This window comes from Dendropsophus ebraccatus, chromosome 9 (assembly GCF_027789765.1).
Source record: "Dendropsophus ebraccatus isolate aDenEbr1 chromosome 9, aDenEbr1.pat, whole genome shotgun sequence".
Taxonomy (NCBI): Eukaryota; Metazoa; Chordata; class Amphibia; order Anura; family Hylidae; genus Dendropsophus; species Dendropsophus ebraccatus.
The window spans coordinates 60271350-60297147 of NC_091462.1; the positions used below are offsets into that span (position 1 = coordinate 60271350).

The following is a 25798-nucleotide window of genomic DNA, read 5'->3' on the forward strand; positions in this document are numbered from 1 at the left end:
TCTTTCTCTCCCCCGTTACTTTCTCCCCTCTTTCTCTCCCCCGTTACTTTCTCCCCTCTTTCTCTCCCCCGTTACTTTCTCCCCTCTTTCTCTCCCCCGTTACTTTCTCCCCTCTTTCTCTCCCCCGTTACTTTCTCCCCTCTTTCTCTCCCCCGTTACTTTCTCCCCTCTTTCTCTCCCCCGTTACTTTCTCCCCTCTTTCTCTCCCCCGTTACTTTCTCCCCTCTTTCTCTCCCCCGTTACTTTCTCCCCTCTTTCTCTCCCCCGTTACTTTCTCCCCTCTTTCTCTCCCCCGTTACTTTCTCCCCTCTTTCTCTCCCCCATGCTTTTCTCCCCTCCATGCTTTTCTCCCCTATGCTTGCTCACCTCCTTCTAGAGCGCGGCTGCTGCTGTCCGCCTCACCTACCGTAGCGGCCGGAGGTGCTCCTACAACTCAATCAGCTCAGAGCGGGAGCGTGGGGCCGCTGCGGTGGGCCGTGGCGCACGCGTTAATTGGATGCGTGCACCACGGCCCACCGCAGCGGCCCCACACTCTCGGTTTCCGCTGATTGGATGGAGGAGCGTGTCCGGGCGCTGCGGGCGGCCAGTAGGTAAGGAGGACAGCAGCAGCTGCAATCTGCGAGCCAGATGCGGCCATCAAAAGAGCCGCATCTGGCTCGCAAGAGCGGGGCAGAAGAGATCCGGGGCAGCAGGCATTTTATTCGGGGCATGAGCCCCGAATAAAACTGCCTAGCGACGCCACTGCGTTTGACCAAATTCAAACTACGCGAATCAACACCAGAGGGTTTTATATCTTAACCTAATTTAACTACCATTGAAGTAGAGGCCTTACGTGCACTTACTGACAACAATAAAATAACGATTAAACCCCCCCGACAAGGGAGGGGCCATTGTTATTGTTGACATTTTATCTCCCTTTAGCTCAGGACTCACTCTCAGATTGAAAAACAGCCTCAAGAACATCATTGATAATGCATACACCAACCAGATTATAGACAAAAAATTACTATGAAGTCTTATTTGAAAGACACCACAGATTTTCTCAACAAATTAAGTATGATTGAATATTCTGAGAACATGGTACTGGCCTCTTTAGACATTAACAGCCTATACACATGCATACAGAATGACAAGGGTATGTTAGCTATTCGGATTTTTTTTTTTTTTTGCAGAATTCAGATTTTTCAGATCAAGCTTTGTTTTTCATTTTTCAGCTTATGGAGTTTATTCTTACCTGTAATTATTCTTCATTTGACAGGAGGTTTTACTTACAGCAGATGGGAGTTGCAATGGGCTCTTATATGGCGCCATTGTATGCAAATTTGTATGTAGCAACACTTGAGGAAGCATCTATGTGTCCCGCCATTTGCGGTGCTGGTGGAGATACATAGATGCTGTCTTCCTCCTCTGGACTGGGTTGGTTGATGAGCTCCATGAATTTTGGGGTTTCCTCAATCAGATGGACTCACATAATGATGTGACATTTTATGGTGTACATAAAAAAAAAACAAAAAAAAACAAACAAACATTCAGATCCATACCGAGTTACATGTACAACCGACAGACAGAAACACTTTACTTTGCTCTGAATATCGCCATTTTCTCAATATGAGAACTAATCTCCCTAGGAGTCAGCTTCTTTGTGCTCGACATATCATCAGCAAAAAATAATTAGTACCATCTACCATCTCACAGTACCATCTGCGTATCTCACAGAATTTCATTGACAGAGGTCGATTGGTTAAACAACAATGGTTAGTGGTCCCTCAGACAAATGTAAACACCAATCTAAGTCTAGTTCTAATCGTATTCCCTTTGTCTCAACATACAACTGAGTCCTTCAGTTTCCAGAATCCTTAATAAACACTGGTATGTCGTCAAAAACAGCTTCGCACAGATTTCCAATTTCCATGAGAGACCCCTTACGTCCTACAAGAGGGCTAAAAATCTGAGACCGACTAGTTAAATCAGAGGTCTCTTGGGACTAATGTGATATAGCATTATCTTCTACCATTTTGGGGCCCAAAGTCACTGGTTGTTACCCGTTCCATAGCTGTGTTAGTTGTAAATATATCCAAAAAGATTGTACATTTACTCATCCTACCACTGGGAAGACATATGATATCTGTTTTTTTTTTCTTACCTGTAGCTCTGTTTGGATTGTTTATCTACTGTGGTGCCCATGCAACCTACTTTATGCAAGTAAGACGATATATGATGCCCGCACAAGATTGAATCAACTACACCATTCGCAAGTGTTGTAATGATCTTCCAGTTCCCAAACACTTCAGAGGCCAACCATACAGAACGTGACCTAAAATGCATACTTTTGGATAATAATCCCCCACCACGAGGTGGTGGAAACAGACATGCCCTTCTATAAAGAAGGGAACTTGAATGGATTATTCGTCTAAAAACTTTAAGTTGTATGGCCTCAATGTGGATTATAAGGTCTTGCAATTAAAACAGTAGGGCTTTCCTTATGAGTGAGGTCCCCACTGTGATTTGGTTACGTGAGTTTCGCTTCTCCCTTTATTGAACACATTCACATTACTCACTTATACCCTGTTGACTTTAGATTTTTCTCTCCTCCTCGTCACGACGGCACCACAGGAGGACTTAACTCATCCCCTAGGGACAGGAAAAGCACAAACATCAGAGGTTAAAAGCCCCTCCCCTTCCCACAATCACCTGTGTTTTTCCAGTCCCTTCAAGGAAGGCACGAGAGGTGGGGGATCCGTCATGAAGAAGAGGAAACCCCGATGTATTCTCAAAAATCTTATCCCTCAGCCGGGTCGATCGAGGTCTGACCTCCTTCCTCCCTGGGAGCAGCTGTTGATCGCAGGATCCGGGGTAGCGGGATGGTCCAGTCCATTCCCGGTGTGTGTGGTCTGCGGCAGTGGTCCCAACCTGGTTCGACTCGGTCGGCTCCCCGGGTGCACGCAGACCAGATATTGACCAGCTGCCAGGTAAGTAAGAGACCGCGGGACTGCCATCGGGCTTGTGCGGCCTAGTTGAGTCCTACTTCCGGTTCGGCCGAGTGGGCTATGACCTTCTTCCGGTTATGATGTTTACGCCGGAAGTGGGGTGGCTGGTCACAGTGGCGTCTACACGTTACGTGGGGACGTACTGACGTCACACTCCGGAAGTTCTTGCATCTTCCAGGCGCCGATTTGAAACGCTGGGACGGCATAAAAGGAGAGCGGGTCGTCCGTCTGGTGAGGTCTGATCAGTCAGGATGGATTCCTCTTCTTCCTCTGCAGTAGCTGCTGCGACTGATAAGCCTCCCCATGTGTCCCATGCGTTGAGTGTTCATTCTAATGTAAGGTATACAGCTATAACTACATTTATGTAAGTTCTGAATCTTGACTATTTACTCCTTTCCTTTGTCCTTAAGTCACTGGGTGACCCTGTAAATTGTAACATCCCTATGCTTTCCTAGGATAAGGATAAAGATAAGGATGAGGACAAGGATTCTGCCCAGAGGGAAGAAACCAAAGCACCCCCTGCAAGAAAATGTGTGACCTGTAATAGTTAACATAGTTAAGAAGGATAGATCGTCATTCCTGGCAGAAATAAGGCAATTGATGAAGGACGAAATAAAAGCGTCACAATCTGTTACAGCTCCTCTGATAGCTCCACCTACACCAGCCCTTCCTGTGGTGGCTTCTGCTCAACACCCCACCCACTAAAATATAGCCCCCCCCCCCTCCCGATCCTTCCCCGGCTAGTGTTTCGGGGGATTCTACCAGATCTAAAAGGCGTAGATCTGTGTCACCAGAGTCCGAATGTGGGTCGGGTCAAATATCGCACTCTGGTTATAAGTGAAGAGGAGGTGGAAGTGGAGGAATGTGCTAAGAGATACCTTTCCTTCGGAACGTACGGGGCCCTTTTATAAAAGCAGTTAGACATGCCCTAGGTATGGAAGAGGTTCAAGAAGACGTTCCCCATACAGATAAACTCTTTGCAGGACTAAAGAAAAAACAGTCTTTCCCATTCATGAGACCCTTCTATCCCTGGTTCTTGAGGAATGGAAAGAACCAGAGAGGTGGTTTACTATTACTGGAGAGATCAGGAGGAGACTACCATTTAAGGATGAGGACATTATTAAATGGAATGAAGCACTAAAAATTGATGCTCAGTTAGCTAAAGTCTGACAGGCCGCCCGGCCAATCACTGGCCCGGTCCCGGCCTGTGATTGGCTGAGCGGCCTGTCAGCTGACAGGCCACTCTGAAGCTAGAGCGTGCGGGACCCGTGGAGAAGATGACCGCAGCAGCAGCCCTGGAAGGTGGATAGGTAATGTATATAGTTAAGCAAGGGCTGCAAGGACATCGGTAACTATGTCCCTGCAGCCCTTGTTTAACGATTATCAGGCCGTGTAATCTGTAGAGTAAACGAGCAACGATCTAGCAGATCGCTGCTCGTTTCCAGGTATTATCGGGCCCCCATTGGCCTGTGTAATACCACCCTAAGTAACGTGGTATCCTGTTTGAGGGCAACTATATCTTCAGAACAGCTTTGGATAAAATCTGTGAAAAATCCTCAGATAAAAAGAAGGCCCTACCAGAAGGCAAGACACCAAAGAAGGAGCCATATAAGAGACCAAGATACCAGGACCAAACTAGAGGTAAAGGTAAAACAGGGGGTCCCTGGAGCTATCAAAAGAGGGGTAAAAGTAAGAATATTTTTTTACAACCCCAAAAGCTCCCAAGACAAACAATGACCATATCCCAGTTGGGGATAGACTGTCCAGGCACGGGGAAGCCTGGAAGCAAACAACTCAGAATTCATGGATTCTGGACATTTGTTCATCAGGGTTACAACATAGAATTCACCCAGTCTCCTCCCAAGAGATTCCTGATCTCTTGCCAGTCATCACCACATCTCCAGATGGAACTTGTTAACAGTGTAAAAAAGCTGCTGCTTTCAGAAGTAGTGTCTCCTGTCCCAGTAACTGAACTGAGAGAAGGACATTACTCCAACCTGTTTCTGGTGAAGAAACCCAGTGGGTCATACAGACTGATCATTAATCTAAAACCCTTAAACAAGGTGGTGAAATACAAAAGATTCAAGATCTACTACTCTTATTTTAAGAGACTCAGTGATGGCATCTATCGATCTCACAGATGCGCATTACCATATCCCTATTCATACTATTCAACGTCTCAACGCTACCTGAGTTTCCCACTGCGGATGGACGGTAAAGTTCAGCATTTTCAGTTTAAAGCTCTTTCCTTTTGGGATATCTTCATCTCCCAGAATTTTCACAAGTGTCATGGGAGAGGTGGCCTCCTACTTACACTTGAGGGGGATAGGCATTGTTTATCTGGATGACCTTTTAATTGCAGAACCTAGAGGTGACATCAGATCTTCTAAGGAACCTGGGATGGCTGATAAACAAAAATCGGATTTAACTAGTATAGAGCAATGGAGCTACGGCACTGTCTCTCCACCCACTTGCAGTTATGTGGAATCGGCTCACCTGGACACCTTGGTGAAATCAGCGGTGCTCAGCAACAATAGTCTGCAGAATCCATGATACTTTCATGAGAAAGTAGAATGCGGCACACGCTTCCAATACACTTTTTTGCTTTTATTTTGCCATACACATAATGATGCACAAAGAAGACAAGGCAACGATTATTTCACGCTAAGTCGCGCTTCGTCACAGCCCTACTTCACTTCCTTCACCTGGTTCATATATGTGGACTTCTTAAAGACACATACACCAACAAATTATATGTGTTGTTTAAAAACAGGTATTTCATTAACAAATACTGTGTGACTAAAGATACAACTAACAACTGCACAGCTAATATGTAGCAAAACACACTGTATATATATATATATATATATATATATATATATATATATATATATAATATATATAAAAATAATTATTTATATTATCACATTAATATCAGATCTTTCATTCATTATGTGTCTTTAAGAAGTCCACATATATGGACCAGGTGAAGGAAGTGACGTAGGGCTGTGACAAAGCGCGACTTAGCGTGAAACGATCGTTGCCTTGTCGTCTTTGTGCATCATTGTTGTGTATGGCAAAATAAAAGCAAAAAAGTGGATTGGAAGCGTGTGCTGCATTCTACTTTCTCATGAATATATCAAAAAATCGGATTTAGTTCCATGCACCCAGAAGGTATTTCCTGGAATCCTTTTGGATTCTTCCAGACAAATGTCTCTCATTCCTACAGATAAGTTATCTCTAATAGAGAAAGTAAACAACTTCAGGAGGAAGAAGTCATGCACAATCCGTGAAGCCATGTCTTTGGGGTCCTTAACAGCCTGCATCCCAGCTGTACCATGGAGCCAGGCCCACTCCAGAGTATTGCAGGGACAGATACTTTGTCTGGAACCATCAAAATACAGGTCTGGATAAATTAATGTCTATTTCTCCACAGGTTCAGGGTCTATGGTCAAAAGAAACAAAGACAAGGTCTTCTAACTACAGAGAGTTGTTGGCAGTCTGGATGACTTTGAAACAGGCAGAGGCTACGCTGAAGCATTGTTACGTTCAAATCTTATCAGACAAAGTCACAACAGTTGATCACCTACGCCATCAGGGCAGTTCAAAGAAGAGTGGGAGAAATAAAATCTCTCACTATCCGTGAACCTTACTTTGTCATATAGGAGGATAGAATCGTATTAAGAACCAATCCAAATTTCCTCCCAAAAGTTGTGTCCTCCTTCCTTCAATCTCAATTCTACAATCATTTTGTTCTACCCTAAAAAATTACTTGGACCGGAAATTTCATACATTAGATGTAAGAAGGACTATTATCCAATACTTAGAAGTTTGTAGCCCTTGGAGAAAGCACCAGTCTTTATTTACACAGTTCCAAGGTAGAAATAAAGAGGGAAAAAGTCTTGATTCGTAATGCGATAGAACAGGCATACAGTTTTCAAAACTTTACTTCATCACTACAAATCAGAGCCCATTCCACCAGAGCGGTCTTTACCACCTGGGCAGAAAGGGCTTCCGCTTCAATAGACCAGATCTGTCGGGCAGCCACTTAGTCCTTTCCGCACACCTTTTACGAAGCATTATAGGCTACAGCTTCAAAGGAATGAAGACCTCACCTTTTTGGAAGGCAGGTTCTTTTAGGCTGTGGTCCCACCCTAAGGTAAATGGTTGGCATTCTCCTGTGGTGCCGTCGTGAAGATGAGGAGAGAAAAAAGTATTAGTCTTACCGGTAAGACTGTTTCTCTCTAAATCTTCACGACGGCACAAACATCCCTCTCTATACTGTGTATAGTATTTTATATATAATATATATTAGTACTCGCGTGGTTCCAGAGGTTGTTATAATACACTGGTGATTGTGGGAAGGGGAGGGGCTTTTAACTTCTCGTGTTTGTGCTTTTCCTGTCCCTAGGGGATGAGTTAACTCCTCCTGTGGTGCTGTCGTAAAGATCTCAGAGAAACAGTCTTACCGGTAAGACTTGATTTTTTTTTTTTTTTTTTTTTTTTTTTTGTCAGATCCGAACCCAAGCCTTCAGATAGAGAACAATTGGATTGCAATCCATCGCCACATTGTTTAATTTATGTTTTATTTTTTATTTCAAATGTTGCTGTTTATTTTATTTATTTATTTATTATTTGATTATCTCCATTATTTTTATCTTTTTATTTATCCACTCAGTTCTTCATTTATACATCCACTAGCCTTTCCAGTCGGACACTGGATGGTATGTTTGTATCCTTTTCCCTCAGCGCCCCCACAGGTATGCATGGACCCTTGCTGGCTGACCAGACTGGCCTGCTGGATCGGCAATCCCTGCTATGATGAGAACTCTCATTGCTGTACAGCTTGTGAGTGATCCCTCCTGTGCTAATTGGTGCAGCCCTGAAGTCTTGGCCAGTATTCACACTGACCAGTGCGTATGTGTTCATGATGGTCTCCCGATTATTAGCTGCGCTTAAGCGCATTGATGGCCTTTATGAGACCGCATATACGCAAACCTACAGATACTTAGTTGCGTATAATTTGGCTTGTGTTCCATTGCATTCCACCACTGAGCTACTACACAGGTTGGCTAATATTTTTTTGTGAGACTGTGAGCTGCAGGATCGCCTCCAATATGTGACTCTATGTATGTAACCTCAGAAATTTGCTGTTTTAATTTACACTATTGATCTACTTGATATTATTACACGATCACGCTATTGTACTTTTGGAACTTTGTTCCCCTTCATTTTTTTTCACCTTGTTTTTACTCCATGCTGTCACTGATTATGCAAATGTAATTGTATTTCACATGTGTTTAAATACCCTGAGGAAAGGGCTGTGTTCACTTGGCTTGAGAATGGTGCCGATTGTAGGCGCTGAAATGTTGCTACTGTTATCCTTTTGATCTTTCTTTCATTCACATTCATTTGGAGTGCTTCCAACCTTTTTAATGGACGTAGCTGAAGCACGAAGTATCCTTAGTGCCTGGATGGCACCCATCCTTCTTCTCTTTTTTTTTTTTTTCTTTTTTTTTTTTTTTTCTTTGAGTGCTGCGATATTGTTTGTTTTTCTTGAACAGTGTGCAGACGCAGCTGCTACTGGTATTTAGGGTTGCCTTGTATAAGTCCCACACTGGCTGAGTACCACACAAGCTTGTCTGGTGTAGGACATATCCATGGCAACCCAGTTTTCCTGTGGGAGCTACGTCTAAAGACCTTAAAGGGGTTGTCCAACAAAAATCTTTCTTATCAACTGGTGTCAGAAAGTTATATAGATGTGTAATTTACTTCTATAAAAAGAATCTCAAGTCTTCCCATACTTATTAGCTGCCGTATGTCCTGCAGGAAGTGTTGTTTTATTTTCAGTCTGGCACAGTGCTCTCTGCTGACATCTCTGGCCAAAACAGGAACTGTCCAGAGCAGGAGAGGTTTTCTATGGGGATTCATAAAAAAACAGAGACAGAGTTCCTGTCTCAGCCAGAGATGTCAGCAGAGAGCACTGTGTCAGACTAAAAATAAAGCAACACTTCCTGAAAAGTTATGTGTGAGCAGAATACCCCTTTAAGCGCTGTTGAGGAGAGATCAGCTTTGTGACAGGTATCCTTTAGGACCCTTTGGCACATCATGTGCAATCTTTCATATATATGGCCTGTGTAACTGTCCGTAATTCATTATAATGCAATCAGTTCCCGGATACCCAGAGCACTACATACAAGTGTTCAGTCTATGCTATGTGGCCGGCAAACCAGCCATTTATCACAGGCTGGAAATGGTTGTGTGAAAGGAGACCTAATGATATAGTACAAAAAAAAAAACATGTACCGATGACAACCCCCCCTTCTTTTCTTGTTAGATATTGCTTAAAGCATAAATGTTTTGTATGTATTTTCAGATTACCTTTCAATACATAATGAGAACAGAAGCCGGGGTTCTCTCTCCAACTGGCAAGTCAGCGACTCTTTATTACCATTGGATGAAGTATATCCCTGGAACAACAGAACTGCACAAAGTGGTGGATATGTCACGAAAAGGAAGAAAAGGTCCACAGCATCTCAGTCTAGCACCGTGTCTAAAACATCTGACACTAACCAGACCAGAAGCACGGTGGTTGGGAGCAGCTCTCCTAAGACAGCTTGGGAAACGAAAACCGATCTCACCATTCTTCCTGACCTGGGACACACAGGCTTAGATGAGGCAGTAAGCTCCTGCAATGATTCTGTTTGGCAAAAGGGTAGGCTATCAACATCTCATCGCTCTTCAGTGTTTAAAACAATTGAGACTAATCAAAGCAAAGAGATCAGCAAAGGTTTATGTGAAGAAAAAGATATACAAAGTACAAATCAGCCGCAGCCTGAACTAATTGAAGAAAGTAATCATTATATTGTTGATGGATGTTTGGGGCAAGAGATAACAGTATATAAAGCAGATATGGAAATGGCTTCAAGTGAGTCTGCAGAAATAGTTGCAGCGTTGCCAAAAACAAAGACACATGCTTCCAAATCCTGTATACCAGTGCAACAGAGCAGTACATTAAGAAAAGTAAAAAAATCAGCCTGTGAAAAGAGCAAGAACATGGAATGTTCTGTTATCCAACAAGTGACCGATTCTTGTGACAGCAGCAAAAGGAGAGATCCTGCAGTGAACTACGTTGACGACTTGATAAGTGATAAGTGTGATCCTATTCCATATGTTTTACCAGGGCCTGTAGTACACAAGAGCCTTGATGTTACAGAAAGCAGAACACAATCTATCCTTGAAATGTCAGAATCTGGAGAGTCCTGTGTCACTGGGCAAATAGTTATAGGTAACGCAACAGAACTTAATAGTGGAAAGAGCAAAATGTCATTCATTCCAGAAAATCACCATTATACAGAAGCAGACAACATTGCTGATATGGCACCTAAGAAGAGAAAATCAAAAACTAAGGAAGCATCACACATGGAAAATTCCAAGAAAAAGAGATGTAAAACACTTAAAACTTCAAAGGATCTAGAACGACTTTCAGAAGTGGACAACATGGAAAATGACTCTACAGAGGAAGTAGACAGTAGCAAGGAAATAAATGCCATTTCCAGTTTTCAGGTTAAAAATAAAGAGCGAAAAATACAAAGGAAAACTTATATTGTAAGTGCAACAAAGCAGTATCCAGTGACAAATGATCCAGAAGTACATGGGCTTTGTTATAGGAGAGAAACAATTATGATTCCTGAACCAAGTCCCTTGGTCACAGTTACTGTGCAGGCATCTGTCTTAGAAGATGGAGACCGTGCCTTGGTAGAGCCACAAACTTCCATGAATTCTGCTGTCCTTGGAGTTGTCTCAACAGAGTCTGAAAATGGATCAAATACAGAGAAATCACATTCTGAAAAAGAACTTTGTAACCCCTCCTTGTATCATGACAATACATGTGAGAAGCAAATCTCCAAGTGTTCAGAGAAGAAAGCATCTTCTGGCCTCTTTTCTGCATTAGACAGAAGGACATATGTTTTGCCTAGTAAGCAAGATAGCTTCAGGGGCGAGAAGGCTACACTTGTTCGGGAGAGCTTTATGAATCTACCATCAAGTCAGGATAGCAAGGCTAGGAAGTTTACGGACATGAAGCCAAATGTGAATGACACTTTTATGCTTGATATGGTTAGTGAGTCCATACTTGATAACACAATGGAGTTCTCCTCCAGTTTTGTGGAATTCCCATCAGACACTAATCCTGAAAGCACCTTTACAAGGGATATGTCCTTAACAAGGATGCCTGCTCCTGAGCTTCCAGCATCTGAGGACTGCAGCAATGAGGAGCTTTCTCGTCTGTTGACCAGTAATAATGTTCTGAATGAAAATGTTAGTGACCAGCAGCAACAGGACACACGTGAAACTGAAATTGGGACCAATCACCTATGTAAGATAGAAGACCAAAGTATGGAAATCCATGAAACAGGTACCTCCTAGCGTTTGTGCTTTCTCCCCCCCCCCCCCCCCCCCATTCAGCTACATATATTTAAAAGAAAACTGTTCATTTTAGCTTATTAATGTATATTGCAAGAATTCTTATGGCCTAAGCTAACTAAAACTAAATTGTCTAATTGTTTTATAGTTACGCTTTAAGTGTCAGTCAGTATCCTCCTCCACTCCATGATGGGTAAAGCAGGGGCAGGTCCAAGGGGTAATGGTGATATAAAATATCATAAAATTTATTAAATGAATTATGTCAGCGACACATGTTTCGTGTCCGGTCTCTTTATCAGGTGTCTAATGATGATTTTATCCGTCTTTAAGTGGCAAAGGATACTGACTGTCTTTAATCCCTGTGGGGATTAGTCGGGAGTGGCTGCGGTTTATTCACATGCTATCAGTAAGAGTTATGCCTTACACCAGCACAACCTACTCAGGTGAGAGTTCTATGTGCTTTCTTTCACCACTTCAGCTTTGTCTGAATTACGCTATGGAGCACTGTCTTATTTTGTTTCTCTCTTTGGCACACAGACATGTCAAAAGTTTTTATTGCTTGAGGTCTGGGTCTTCAGACCTTGACCAGTTGCTAGATTAGTGTGCTTTGCTCCTCGCCGCTTTTCTCTCTCCAGCTGCACCAGTCAGGCACGATAGACTTTATAATTAAGTCCCTCTAGTGTGGTAGGACAGAGATGGCAGCCATCCGGAAAGTGAAGCGCTTTACTGCATGTCTCCTCGTAATATCTAGAGATTGGTTGGGGTCTGAACACTGACTACAGTAGTAACAATAGCTCCTTTTCTGATGATCTGCTCACATTAAAGCAACACTCTGGAATTCACTGCTAGCAATGTTCATCAGTTACTAGCAATGTTCATCAGTTACATTTTTATTTTGTATAAATCTAGCCTCTGAGGTGCAGATTCCAGATTTTTAATTAGATACTGTGCCAAAGATCAGGCCCTATGCGGACCACGATTCCATGAGGTGTACATTGGCTGACGAGGAGCACATGACCGTGCCCCTCCCTTGTGTCTTCCAGTAAGCCCATATATGCCTATGGTGGACAGAATCACTGCAGAGCAGGAGGGGAGCCTGATATCTGTACTGTGAGGTACATAGGGAGCTTCTGTCAATAAGGACAGTTACTAACACTGAGCAATTTTACTATCAAGTGGCCAACCCCTTAAAAGATTATACATTCTTTAAAATTTTCTCTTGTGCAAAGTTTTGCGTGTGACAACCACTTTCTGCCCCTGTTTTATCGGCAGCAATGACTATTCTTTCAGTTCTTGACATGCAGCCTAGAAGTCCCTGGAATTCTAATAACTATCTGAGGCATCACCCCCCCCCCCCATGCTGGCAACCCCATAACAAAGTGCGTACAGTTATGGCGTTGGCGCTGTGCTTTAGCACATGGGGGGGAGATTTATCGAACAAGGTGTACAGTGAAACTGGCTCAGTTGCCCCTAGCAACTAATCAGATTCCACCTTTCCATTCCTCACAGACACTTTTAAAATGAAAGGTGGACTCTAATTGGTTGCTAGGGTCAACTGAGTCAGTTTCACTTTACACCATGTTTGATAAATCTCCCCCATAGTGCCTTAAATGTACGAAAGGCTTTGCTACTGTTCTGAGACACAAGCTCATAGATGGTGAGTACTTGCTGTCTGCCATTAATGTTTTAAGAGTCAGTGACAGGAGCTCCTGTCAATGTCCGATCTGAACCTCACATGTGGTTAGATCGGCAACTTGAGGCAGACTCTAGTAGCACAGCTGATATCACTGAGTAATGCTGTTTTGTGGATGTCTATTGGGGCTGTGATCCATGCTGTAAAACAAAAAGCCCTAGTTCCTAGTTTCAACCTGCTAATTTTAAGTACAGCTTGTCCCACAGAAAATGAGCCCTAATTCATGTTGGATGAAAAAATAAAAATGGTATGAATCCTAAAGGGACACTAGAAAAAGGGAAAAAATTAAATTCATTGTGGCTGAAAGGGGTTAAATACGAAAATCTATGTCCACAGATTCTAGCGAAAATGTTTGTTCAAAGCTGATGATCAATGCTTGTTTTCTACAGCTATCAAACCTTTTCTGGATTTGACGAACAAGAGTCTTGGCTCCACAAAACAGTCTCCAAAGTCTTGCTCACAAGAAGAATCTGGTGGTCACTCAAGAAGACAACGCAATCCTGTCAATTACAAAGAACCTAGTTTGGGAACGTAAGTTTAACCCCTTGAGGACTAAGGCCCATTTTTTCAGATCTCTTTATCTGATCATGACTTTGGCATGCTTCTACTTAAAGCGACTCTGTACCCACAATCTAACCCCCCCCCAAACCACTTGTACCTTCGGATAGCTGCTTTTAATCCAAGATCTGTCCTGGGGTCCGTTCTGCAGGGGATGCAGTTATTGTCATAAAAACAACTTCTTTTTTTTTTTTTTTTTTTACTTTTTTTTACTTTTTTAATTTTATTACAAAAAAAACAATTACATACATTGCACAACACATATAAAGTATAAAACCCTCCCTCCCCCACCCCCTCCCATCCCGACAGCACTTGAAAAAAAAAAAAAAAAAAGGGCTCAATATCCTTAGTCCTATAACCCCTGCTTATTCTGCCATTTCTTCCATATCTTCTGATATTTCCTGTACCCTTTCCTCCCTTTCCTGAACGCCATCTCTTCATATACTCTAACCCTCTCCACCAACCCTCTCCACTCCTCCACCCCAGAAGGGCCCTCCTCCATCCACCGCCTCAAAATCACTACCTTAGCACAACCAAGAATTCTGTTAACCAGGGTGTTGGTTTCCCCATCCTCGATCAGTCCCCCCAGAAGAAGTTCCACTTCTGAATATATATCAATTATATCCAACCCCCATCACTTGCCTGACATAACTGAAGATCTCCCTCCAGAATTGAGAAATTTTAGGACATGTCCATATCAAATGCACAAGATCTACCCCCACCTCCTGACATTTCCTACATCTGACATCCCCCTGTCCCTCTAAACTGCATCAACCTTTTAGGGGTATAGTATAACCAATAGAAAATTAATCTATGCGACGGACTTATAGACGTACACCCCAAATTCTTTACAATAGAAACCCACACCACATCCTCTATTCTTCCGAACGCTGCTTCCCACCGTGCCCTAGCCCTCTTAACGAACAGGGATTCTCTCTGGGACATAAGATCTCTGTATAATTTAGACAAAATTTTCTTTTTGTCCCTAATTTCCCAAATCTTCTCAAATATTTTGTGTGAACTTCTAACCAGTACCTGGTCACCTTTAAACTCTCTCAGTGCAGACTTCAACTGTGTGTAATAAAATAAATGTGTGTTAGCTAACCCAAATCTACTTTTAACCTCTTCAAATGGTAATATCCATACATCTTCAAACAGCTGCATCAGGTATTTAACCCCGTATTTACTCCAGAATTGTTTCATATTACCATTTAATACACCCTCAAAAGCTCGGTTTTCCCAAATAGGTGTAAACTCCAAGTGACCTGAAATGTGAAATGCTTTTTTCACTGCACTCCATGTTTTATCGTATAACATAACGAACGATAGTACCCCCATATTTTCCACCGTGCATTGACCCGCTTCCAAACTCTCGAAAAAATCTGTGAGACTAGTTTTATTCTTAACCATCATGTGTTTAATTATTGGAGAGGACTTCCATCCCACCAAAGTCTGTGCAACTCCCGCCAAAAAATATAACTGAAAATCCGGCAGAGATAATCCCCCTCCCCCTTCTCCAACTGTGTAAGTGCTTCATATTTAATTCTTACTTTTTTCCCACCCCACACCAATCTATTCAGTATTACAATTATTTTTTTAAACCAGAGATCTGATATCCAGAGTGGTGCGGCCTTCAGAATATACAGAATTTGTGGTAACACTACCATTTTAATTAGGGCCATCCTCTCAGTCATTGATAGGGGTAACTTAAGCCATACTTCAACTTTTTTTGAGATTTTATTCAAGAGAGGCTTGAGATTAAGGTCCAAATAATTTCTCACATCTTTACTAATCTGAACCCCGAGATAGTCAATTATTTCACTCTTTTCCACGGAGGATGCTACCCCTCCGGTCCCTTCCCTTTCCTCCCCCAGGCACAAAAGGGCAGATTTATCCCAATTAACCCCAAAACCGGCTATCCTCCCATACTCTTCTACCACTCTCATAACCTTGGGGAGATTTTCCACTGGGTTCTTAATAAACAATAAGGCATCATCAGCGTACAAGAGGACTTTATTGCTATCTCCTCATAAACCAAACCCCACTATATCTTTAGCTGTCCTAAGGCGCTCTGCTAAAGGTTCAATATATAAATCAAAAAGCAGGGGTTACAAAGGGCACCCCTGCCGAGTGCCCCTAGATAACTTAAAGTACCCAGTGGTATCCCCGTTTACAATCACACTTGCCAGCGGATCCGAGTAAAGCAACCTGACCCAGCTCACAAATTCTGTTCCAAAACCCATTTCCCCCATTACTTTCCACAGAAAACCCCACTCCACCCTATCGAAAGCCTTTAGTGCATCAAGCGACAGGATGGAGTGGGGGCATCCACTCCCCAATTGGACACTGGCATGGACCCTAGAAATATTGCTAAATATAGAGCGTCCTGGCATAAACCCTGTCTGCTCAGGGCCAATGAGATCCTGAATAACCTCCGTCAATCTCCGTGCCAAAACACTGGCCACCAATTTGTAGTCCGTGTTCAGCAGGGAGATTGGTTCTTATTTTTTTTTGGGATTAGCACAATATTTGCCTGTCTCATTGATTCAGGAAGGCGTCCCTTACACAAGGTTTCATTAAGTACATCAGCTAAATAAGGAAAAAGGATGTCTCCGAACTCGCGATAAAAATCAAAAGGCAGACCATCAGATCCTGGTGTAGTAGACCCTGAAATATTACCCAATGCTTCCCTTTAATCCGAGACCCCTATCCTTCCTTCTAACCACTGGGCCTTATCCTGAGGGACACAGGGCAACTTACATTTAGAGAAGAATTCCCGATACTCTTCCTCTGAAGGGTCAGCTTCTGTCTGATACAAGGACTCATAAAATTCCACAACTTTCCTGCGTATCCCCTCGCTATCCCTAACGAGATCTCCCGACTCATCTTCCAAGGCTGCAATATACGAACTCCCCTCCTGTGCCCTAACAACAATAGTTGCCAAAAGTTTTCCCGGTCCACCTGCTTCCACAAATCGTTTTTGGCCCCGAAAAAAACATTTTTGTTGAGCTTTGTTTATAAGAAATTCCCCATATTCCCTCTGGTCCCTCTTAATCTTATCTGCCGCTGCCTCTGTTTGTACAGCCTTGAATTCTTCCTCTGCTTCCTGGACTGACACTTGCAAACTATGTTCCTGCTCTCTAAACCCTTTTTTCTTAAAGCATATTTCTCTCTTCAATATCCCTCGAATATGGGCTTTCAATGCATCCCAAACATAATGAATATCGGGGGAACCCAAATTAGTTTCCCAAAATTCTTTTATTTCATAACGTATTTTTTCTTTACAATCCAGTATTCCCAACCAATGAGGGTTAAGTCTAAAGGGACGCCCGACTCTACTTGGGACCTGCTCTACACAAACCCCCACAGTTACTGGTACGTGATCTGAGAGGCTCCTATTTCCATAGGTCATTCTCATGATCCAGCGCAAAGCTAGTACATTCCCTAAGGCATAATCTATGCGGGAAGCAGAGTTATAGGTAGCGCTGAAGCATGAGAAGGCCTCTTTATTACCATATAAACTCCTCCATAGATCAACCCAACCCATTTTTTTTACCAACTTAGCCATTGGGGAGGACCAACCCAGATTCCGAGCCTTAACCCCTTTCCTATCTAGCCTGATATCCAATACGCAATTAAAATCCCCACACATCACCAAAGGGACCTCATCTTTATCTCCTATTTCCTTTATAATTTCGTATATAACCTGTGGGGAAAAGGGAGGCGGCACGTACACAAAGACCAAAATCATCTCTTTAGAGAATAAATTACAGTGGAGAATTACAAACCTCCCCTTACTGTCCACTTTTTTTGCTATACAGAAAAATGGAATTTTGTGGTGGATATAGACGGAAACCCCCCCCCCAGAAAAGTTAGAGAAGAGAGAGTGGTATTCAGAACTCGCCCATCTACGTCTCATCCTAGAGACCGTTTCCTGGGTACAGTGTGTCTCAAGCAGGCATACTACTGCGGGGAGATGTCTTGCAATTAAGTCAAAGGCAGCGACTCTTTTAACTCTGTCTCCTGTCCCCCGTAAGTTCCAAAACCAAATATCAAAACTCATTTAATGAAATAAAAAAAATAAAAATAAAAAAAAAAACCTGTGCTGTGCTTACGTCAGCTTTGATTAACATAAGATCTGATGACAGCTTGCCTACTTGTCCTGATAAGTCCACAATCGATTTATTACACATTTTAACCTCCCTGAGAATTGATTCCAGCACTGTGTTCGTAACTCCAGCATCCTCTCCCCCCTCAGCCTCCTCAATACCACGCAGAACCGACATATTTATATTCCCACTATCGTCACCCCCCGAGCCAGATTGGGGAGAGGTTGATCTACTGTTCTTATCACCGGGCGTAGGGGAGTTCAGATATTTATCTATCCTGGCTCCTTTGTTTTCTTTTTGGGAAGAGCTTCCCCCTGCCCCTTTTTGTGCCAACTTAGGAGCCATCCTTCTTTACTACTCCCTTTTTTTTTTTTTTTTTTTTTTTTGTCCCTTTCCCTTCCTGTAAGCGGAGGAGGATATATTTTAACAAGGGCTTGTCCGCAAGCCTCAGAGCGTTAAAGGAAGGAGTTAGGTACGGAGTTCTTTGGACATTTCATGCAAAAGCCATTATCTAAACAGAGAGGGAAGTGTCTTTTAGTGTTCATGCCGGTCTCCCCTTCGTTTATTTGTCACTCACTTTTCCACCATAGTGCGGAGTACTCACCCCCCATTCACGCCAGTCCAAGAAATATCTATGTCTGCTGATAGTATAATTCCAAGACCAAGTCCTTTTATATTTTGAGTCTTCTACAGTCCTATTCAAAAGGGCAAAACACAGCATTATCTTAGGCCCTTCCTGCTACAAAGCAGCCAGCTCAACTCAAAGGGCAGATCATCATTCAGCCAATGTCACTTATTGTCCGGAAGTCCCCTTCCATTATTTATTAATTCAACACTCCACGAAGGTGCCCCTTAGCCGCACGGCCCGACCGAGGGAGGGGGGGGGAAGCAGCGCGGGGGGGGAGGCCCACCCGCCACCAGCACCCATGAACGAGAGCCCCCTCCAACCTCTCTCTCGAGGCCCACGTCCCTCTTTGCACATGGAGATCTCCCAAGGGCTGCTCACTCCGTTTACCGATTCCTGTAGAATGCAGGGGAAACCCGGCCTCTTGCTCCAGAGCCATCAGCTTAGCGCGCCCAGCCCGCACATCATTTCCATTAAGCCACAGCATCTGGCCTCTCCTCCAATACCCGGTGCGCGCTATAGTCACATGACTCACACATGACCTGGGCGATTCCATTCCGCATCTCCCGCAGGGGGAGAAAGACCGAACCATCATCCGGCGCTTCTCCTTCTCTCCACAGCTGGCGCGCTCCTCCCTCCCTCCAGCCGGGGACCACCGCTCAATTCCGGACCGTCAATCTTCCAAAGTCCGGCATCCCAACGAGGTCAAGTATGGAGGCACGGATTCTCTCACTCGCGGCGCGTCCTCACGTCATGACGCCTGACCTCCAGTGACGCTCCATAAAAAAAACTTTTAATCCGACAGCGCTGTGTCTAACGGCCGGGGCTTAGATTTGTATATGCATTAGGCTGGCACACCCTCTGTCCTTCCTCCTCATCATTAGGAATGCTCCAGGCAGATTGCTTTCTATTCCCCACCTGTGTGTATAATGAACATGGGCTGGATTGTTAATACACCTGTGCAAAGCTCAAACAGCAGTAAATGTTCCTGGATCATTCCTAATGATGAGGAGGGTGGAGAGAAAGGACGGAGAGGTGGTGCCAACCTAATGCATATGCAGCGAGCCGGGGTACTCGGAAGAGAGTGAGGGGAATGAGTAGAGGATGATGGTGGTAGTAGTAGTCTCTCTCCTGAGTGTGGCGCTGAGCTCCTCAGTGAGGGGACGCCCCGAGGGCTGCAGAGTGAGGGTGTGCTATACCTGCAGGATAGCTGTATCTTGGCATGGTCACAGGTGGGCACAAGGGCTTCTGCAGGTACAGAGGGACCCTCTGGCGCTTCCCTGAGTTCTCTCTCTCTTCTGTGGGCTACTGCAGGGATTCCTGTAGGGGGGCTGCACCTGTGTGTAGGGTGGTCAATGGTGTGGACCTGTATTTCCCCCAAGGCCAACCCCAAATACTGCTGTCCGGTACAATAGCCCTTGATGGTGGTGTTGTGCACATAACCAGGACAACAGGGAGACAAGGAGAGAGGCAGTGCAACAATAACTCCTTAACTGATAGACTTGCAGGTGTTTTCACAGTCTTTTGGCATACAGCAGTTGATACTGACAGTTTTGACTGGGTTACTGCGCTTGTGGAGAGTCTGGTGGTGTGTGGAGAGATGATCTGCCTCAGATCCTGCTCTGCCAGTACCTGTGGGACGCTGGTGGGCACTGTGATCCTGTAAACCTCTTCCCCAATGATGCTTGCGTCTGTCTTTCCCTCCCTGTCAGCTAGGGAGCTTCCTGCTTTAGTTACTGGGCCGGGCCTTAGGCCACAACTTTCGGGTCCCAGAGGTATCCAGGGGTCCTAGTAAATCTTACCTCCCAAATTTCAGGAAGATGGATACAGAGGCCTACGTTAACTCTGCTCCCTTTTACAGCCAAGTCCGTCCACTTAGGGTGTCTGTCTTTAGGATTCCCACTGACTGTATATGTGCTGGCCCTTTCCTGAGGGTGCACCTGACAAACTGTCTCTCAGAGTCTCTCATTTCCTCTCATCTCCAGCTGTTTCCTTAGGCTGCTCTGTTGGTAATCTGTCTTGTTCCCCTCAGCAGCTTTGCTCTGTGGTGATGGTCTCTCATGAGGTGATGTTGTTCCCTCAGCAGCTAGTCACTTGTCTCAGCTAAACACTGCAACTGCCAACCTTTTATGGGGGCCTATTTGCATACCCCGCCCACTTGCTAGCACTTTCTAAGCTTACAACACTACCTAGAGCAGTTCCCACTAAGGACAGTAGGTGTCACTGTTTTGTGTGGTGTGCAGTAAAAAGCATGTAACCCATTCTCTGCCTGCCAGTTACACTGGTACATAAATACACATAAGTTTATTATAAAACATATTAACTCCTAGAATACATAATAAAACACTTGTGGACAGATGCCATCCTCAGCCCAGCCGCAGGAATTATGCTCTGGTATACTACACATATACAAATGTAAGCCCCGGCCGTTAGACACAGCGCTGCAGGATTAAAAGCAGTTTTTTAGGAGAATGACTGCATCCCCTGCCGAACGGACCCCAGGACAGATCTTGGATTAAAAGCAGCTATCCAAAGATACAAGTGGTTTTGGGGGGGGGGGGGACAGATTGTGGGTACAGAGTCGCTTTAAATTTTGGTGGATACATTCAGTATTTATCTGTGGAAAATTTAGAATATAGAAAAAATAAAATTTTAGAAAAACTTTTCAACCTCTGTTGTAATCATGCTTGTGATGTGTACAAGTAACTGTATATGGGGGCAGACAGGTAACCATATGAATCAGACCGATTGACCCAGGATGGGGTGTAGGAACCCCCTGCTTTCTGTCCACCTACTGGACTTCCTCAAGGGCCCCTGAGGGTTAACCTAAACAAAGTGTTGGTTATCCCTACACTGGCAGACCGTCACAGAATGTGGTGTCCAGATACAGTAGGGGAAACAAAGAGGTGAGGTAAAAATCACATTAAGAGGTAATTTATCAGGACAGTCGTTGATGCAGGCACACTCTGAGGTCAGTCAGTCTTCATGACAATAAAAAAATTCCCCTTCCATTTCTGGCTCTGGCTTCAAAAATCTGTCAATCTGTTAGAGGACCCTTAGGGTCCTTTTACGAACAGATATCTGACAGATTTTTTAAGCCAAAGCCAGGAATGGATTTGTAAAGAGGAGAAATCCCAGTATTTTCTTTATGACCTGTTCTTTGTTTAGTCTCTTCCTGGCTTTGGCTTAAAAAATCTGTCAGACAATCAATCTGTCAGACAATCAATCTGTCAGACAATCTGTGTGTGTAAATGATCCCTACACAGATCGATTGGGCTAATGCGGCATATTGTAGCTCTGTATAATAAAGACGACCATTGTCCTTTAACTCCTTTATGACCAAGCCATTATTCCTATTTGCACTTTTTGTTTCTTTTCCTTGTGATTAAAAGGCCATGGCCCTTGCATTTTTTCCCCTACAGACCCATACGATCCCTTATTTATTGCAACACCAATTGTACTTTGCAATGACAGACTTAATTTTTCCATAAAACTAGCCGGGTGCGGTGACTGGCTTGCACCAGCTAATGTCCGGTTTGAACTGTGCGGTTTAGAGCAAGGGTCACAGTGTGACACCCCTCTCTGGATCGCCCTAGCAAAGCCATGATGTACATTTACGTCATGCTTATAAATCGCGTATCACTATGCGCAGTGGTGCATAGCTGATCATAGTGTAAAAAGTTTATACTTGCCTATTCTTCCTTATTGTCCTGCAGCCTTTGCACTTGTTCCTTGCTCACCGCTGATGCCTCTGGCCTGGTCTCTTCTGTGACAGGTTGCTCAGCTAATTATTGGCCGCAGTGCTGTCCCGTCTCGGCCAGTGACTAGCTGAGCAGTCTGTCACTGAAGAGACCGGGTTGAAAGCTTCAGCGTTGTGCAGGGAACACAGGCAAGGGCTGCATGACAATGGGGGAGAGTAAGTATAAACTTTATTATTTTTATGTAAAAAGCAAGGTCTGCACAGACATCACTAGCTATGTCCGTGTAGCCTTTGCTGCATGATATTCGAGCTACGTAAGATTAGTATCTGCACTCACTTACTGTCAGGGGTCGGGCTGTGTAATACAGCCCTAACTGCCAGTACTGTCTACAATAAATTCTATTCAGTAAAAAAATATGCTGGAGGGCAATCTGGCTTACACCCCCAAAGTTCAACAGATCTGTAAACTGCCAAGGCCTCCCGCCAATACTCTGCTCCTTGACCTGTCCTCTAACCTTGATAAGGTCAACCATTCCCTCCTCCTACGAACCATTTCATTCTAGCAAATGCACATTTAGCATCTCCTACTACCTTCTCATGTTGACCCCTCACTTTTGGCATCCTCCAAGGCCCTGTCCTGTTTTTTTTTTTAGTTTCATGCCTATGCCGATGACACTTCAGGATTCTGGATATAGAGGGTACACATCTAACCCGGGGTAATAGATTGAAGTGTCTGTCAGCTATATCTTCTCCAGCTTTCTAAAACTCAGCAAAGATAAAACAGAATTTATCATCTCTCTCCTCCCCCCCCCCCCCCTTAATCTCACTCCACCCCTTACCTAATCGGTTAATTACAGTAAATGGCAGCACTCTCTCCTCTGTCTCAGAATAACCTTTGATTTTGCTCTCACTAAAACTGCACATCCAGGCCCCTGGCAAAACCTGCCACCTCAACCTCAAGAAAGTTTTCCCGAATCTGCTCCTTTTTCCCTCCAATCTGTCCTTAAAGGGGTTGGCCACTTTATAGTAAAATTGCTCCGTGTACAGTATTAGTAAGTGTACTCCCTGCTCTTACTGACAGCAGCTCCCTGTGTACCTCATAGAGCTAAAATCAGACTCCCCTTCTCCAGGATAGGCTGTGCTGCTCTGCACTGTGGTGATTCTGTCCATAAGATTGCTGACATGGAGGAGCAAGTGACCATGCTCCATCCCCTAGTATCCACCACTGAGCCTGCATATGCCTATGGAGGACACTGGGGGCCGGGGCATGGTCACGTGCTCCTCCATGTCGGCCATCTTACGGATAGATTTGCCACAGAGCAGGGCATCACAGCCTGGAGGGGGGGGTGGGATTTTAGCTCTGAGGTACACATGGAGGTATGGTCAGTAATTAATGTGAATACACTTATACTGCACACAAAACAATTTGACTATAAAGTGGCCAACCCCTTCAACTCTGCTGCCCGACTAATCCCTTTACTGGCTACCTGTTGCACCACAAATTAAGTTTCAACTGTTAAGCAGGACCTACAAGGCATCTGACCTGATTTCCTGATACCACCCCTCACACAACCTCCAATCCTCACAAGTCCTCAGTCTGTCCTCTCATTACAATGCTGTCTTCAAGATTTCTCCCATGCCTCCCCCATACTCTGGAACTCCCTGGAACACATCTGGCTTTCGCCTACCATCTAAACTTTCAAGAGCAACTTGAAAACCATCTCTTCAGACTAGGCTACAACATACTACTCAGGTCTACACATTGTTTGACTGCTGATATAAGTAAACTTATACGGTAAGTCAATCACTGGATTCCAAATCCTATATTTTATTTCCTTTAATTTTACATTTAACATGAGCCCCTTGTACTGGGTAAAATGACCTATTGTAAATTTTATAGTAAATATATTCTACCTACTAAACCCCATGAGAAACTGACACTTTCTGTTGCTTTACATCTCCTCATAATAGTTGCATATGTGCTACCTATTCTAGTAATCCTATAAAATTGAACAATAACACAATTGTAATGGTTATGATTATAAAAAATATATACATTTTCTTTGTTTTGCTTTAAGATTTGTAACACAGAAATAAAGCTTTATGTAGCAATATCTAATGCCATGTATGTATTTTTCAGAAAACTGAGACGTGCAGACGCTGGACGTGCTACAAAAGAAAAGGGCAAAAAAGGAAAAGGCCGAATTAAAGTGAAGGCAGAGGAATGTGGCACTGAAGACTCATAAAGAATTGATTGTGGCGATTGTAACTTGTTCTCCTCATTGTATGGATCAAGAAATGTTGCATGGAGTGTCTCTATGAAACGTCAATTGTCAAGTTTTTTTTATTTTTTATTGATGTGAATCCATACTTTCTATGTGGTTATATTTGTTTTGTATAATATGTACATATGTTCTTGAACTATTTTATATATTGTGTTCACTGCAGTCATGTGGTTTGATATATGTAAACTTTTCTGTGCTTTTATGTATGTAGGTGTCTTCTGTTTTTATTTGTAGCACTCATTGGTTGTCCCACCACTTAATTTTTTTTCCCAAAGCTGTTTAAGCATTAGTCATACTCATTACTAATTTCCTGCCAATCCTGTCCTAAAATTGCCAAGGTCATTCTGGTTTCTCAACTCCCTGGTTCCTTTTACCACAGATCTATAACTTATAAAGTAAACTCTAACAAAAATGTAGACCTGTCACAGTTTTTAAAGGGGCTAGGAAATAGAGACCATTGGCGACAACAGCATGGTAAAGGGAGTATGAGTCTTTTTTAGCTTACACCATTCAAAGCAATAAAAAAAGAAAAAGGTGGGGGACAAGCAACCCCCTTTTAAAGTTTGCAATTACCTGTTGTCACTTTCCTGTTTTAATAAAGATTATATTGAATGGTCTGTGCTTTCAACACTTTAATAATAATAAGCGCTTGGCATATCCTTAGCAGGGAAACTGTTTAGTCTGCTGTTATGTTCCCATAGGGCAGAAGATGCTGAGGAAGAATGTAGTTTTCTTTAATGTTATCCTTAGCGCTGGTTTTGTTTAAATCCCCCCCCCCCCCCCCCCATATGCACCAAACCATCTAATTAGCCAATCTATTTATAAAACTGAGGTTTTCACAACCAATGTACCTAAGTTTAAGGTAAGAAAATTACCTTTATACTCAGGGTTCCCCTCCCCCTTCATGAAAGGTAACACAATTCAACAATAGGAAGTTAATATTTAGAATGTTAATGTGTTTTCCCTTAGTCCCATTGGCAGCACAACAGATGGGGTGTCTCCGCCCCTGTGAGCCCGCAGGACGATAGGAATATTTTAATGAAATGTTTGTTTGCTTCTCCCCCTAGGGTATATATGGTTTTTAAGGGTGCCTTCACACCAACCGGATCCACAGCGGATCTCACTTCTGCGGATTCGAAGCGAGAACCGCTGCGGATCCGGTACCATTCACCCCTATGATAGCACATATTCGCAGCGGGATTAACATCCTGCTGTGAATATGTGCTTTAACCCCTCGCTGTCCGCAGCCCCGCCGCCGCATTCGCCCATCCTCGGCCACATCCTCCATCTCCGGCCGCATCCCCTATCCCCGACCGCATCCTGCAGCCCGCATCCCCGGCCGCATCCTGCGGCGCGGCTGTAGTGAGGCTCCCGACTCCGATCTCGCTCATTAGCGGGACCGGAGTCGGGAGCCTCA

The 25798-nt window shown here is 43.8% G+C and overlaps 1 protein-coding gene across 6 annotated transcripts in view; it reads left to right on the forward strand.

The window, feature by feature from the left end:
- Window positions 1-24988, forward strand: part of SGO2 (shugoshin 2) — a 59399-nt gene extending 34411 nt beyond the window's left edge. For 2 of the 6 annotated variants that reach the window (XM_069983496.1, XM_069983497.1), the window contains exons 7-9: window positions 9364-11403; window positions 13494-13635; window positions 24237-24988. In XM_069983496.1, the coding sequence (XP_069839597.1) occupies window positions 9364-11403; window positions 13494-13635; window positions 24237-24342 (2288 nt within the window). In that variant the 3' untranslated portion in view covers window positions 24343-24988. Of the gene's footprint in view, window positions 1-9363; window positions 11404-11559; window positions 11629-11741; window positions 11855-13493; window positions 13640-24236 lie in introns of those variants that run through there. The other 4 variants (XR_011364558.1, XR_011364557.1, XM_069983499.1 and 1 more) reach the window with 4 other exon arrangements.
- The last annotated feature ends 810 nt before the right edge of the window (window positions 24989-25798 follow it).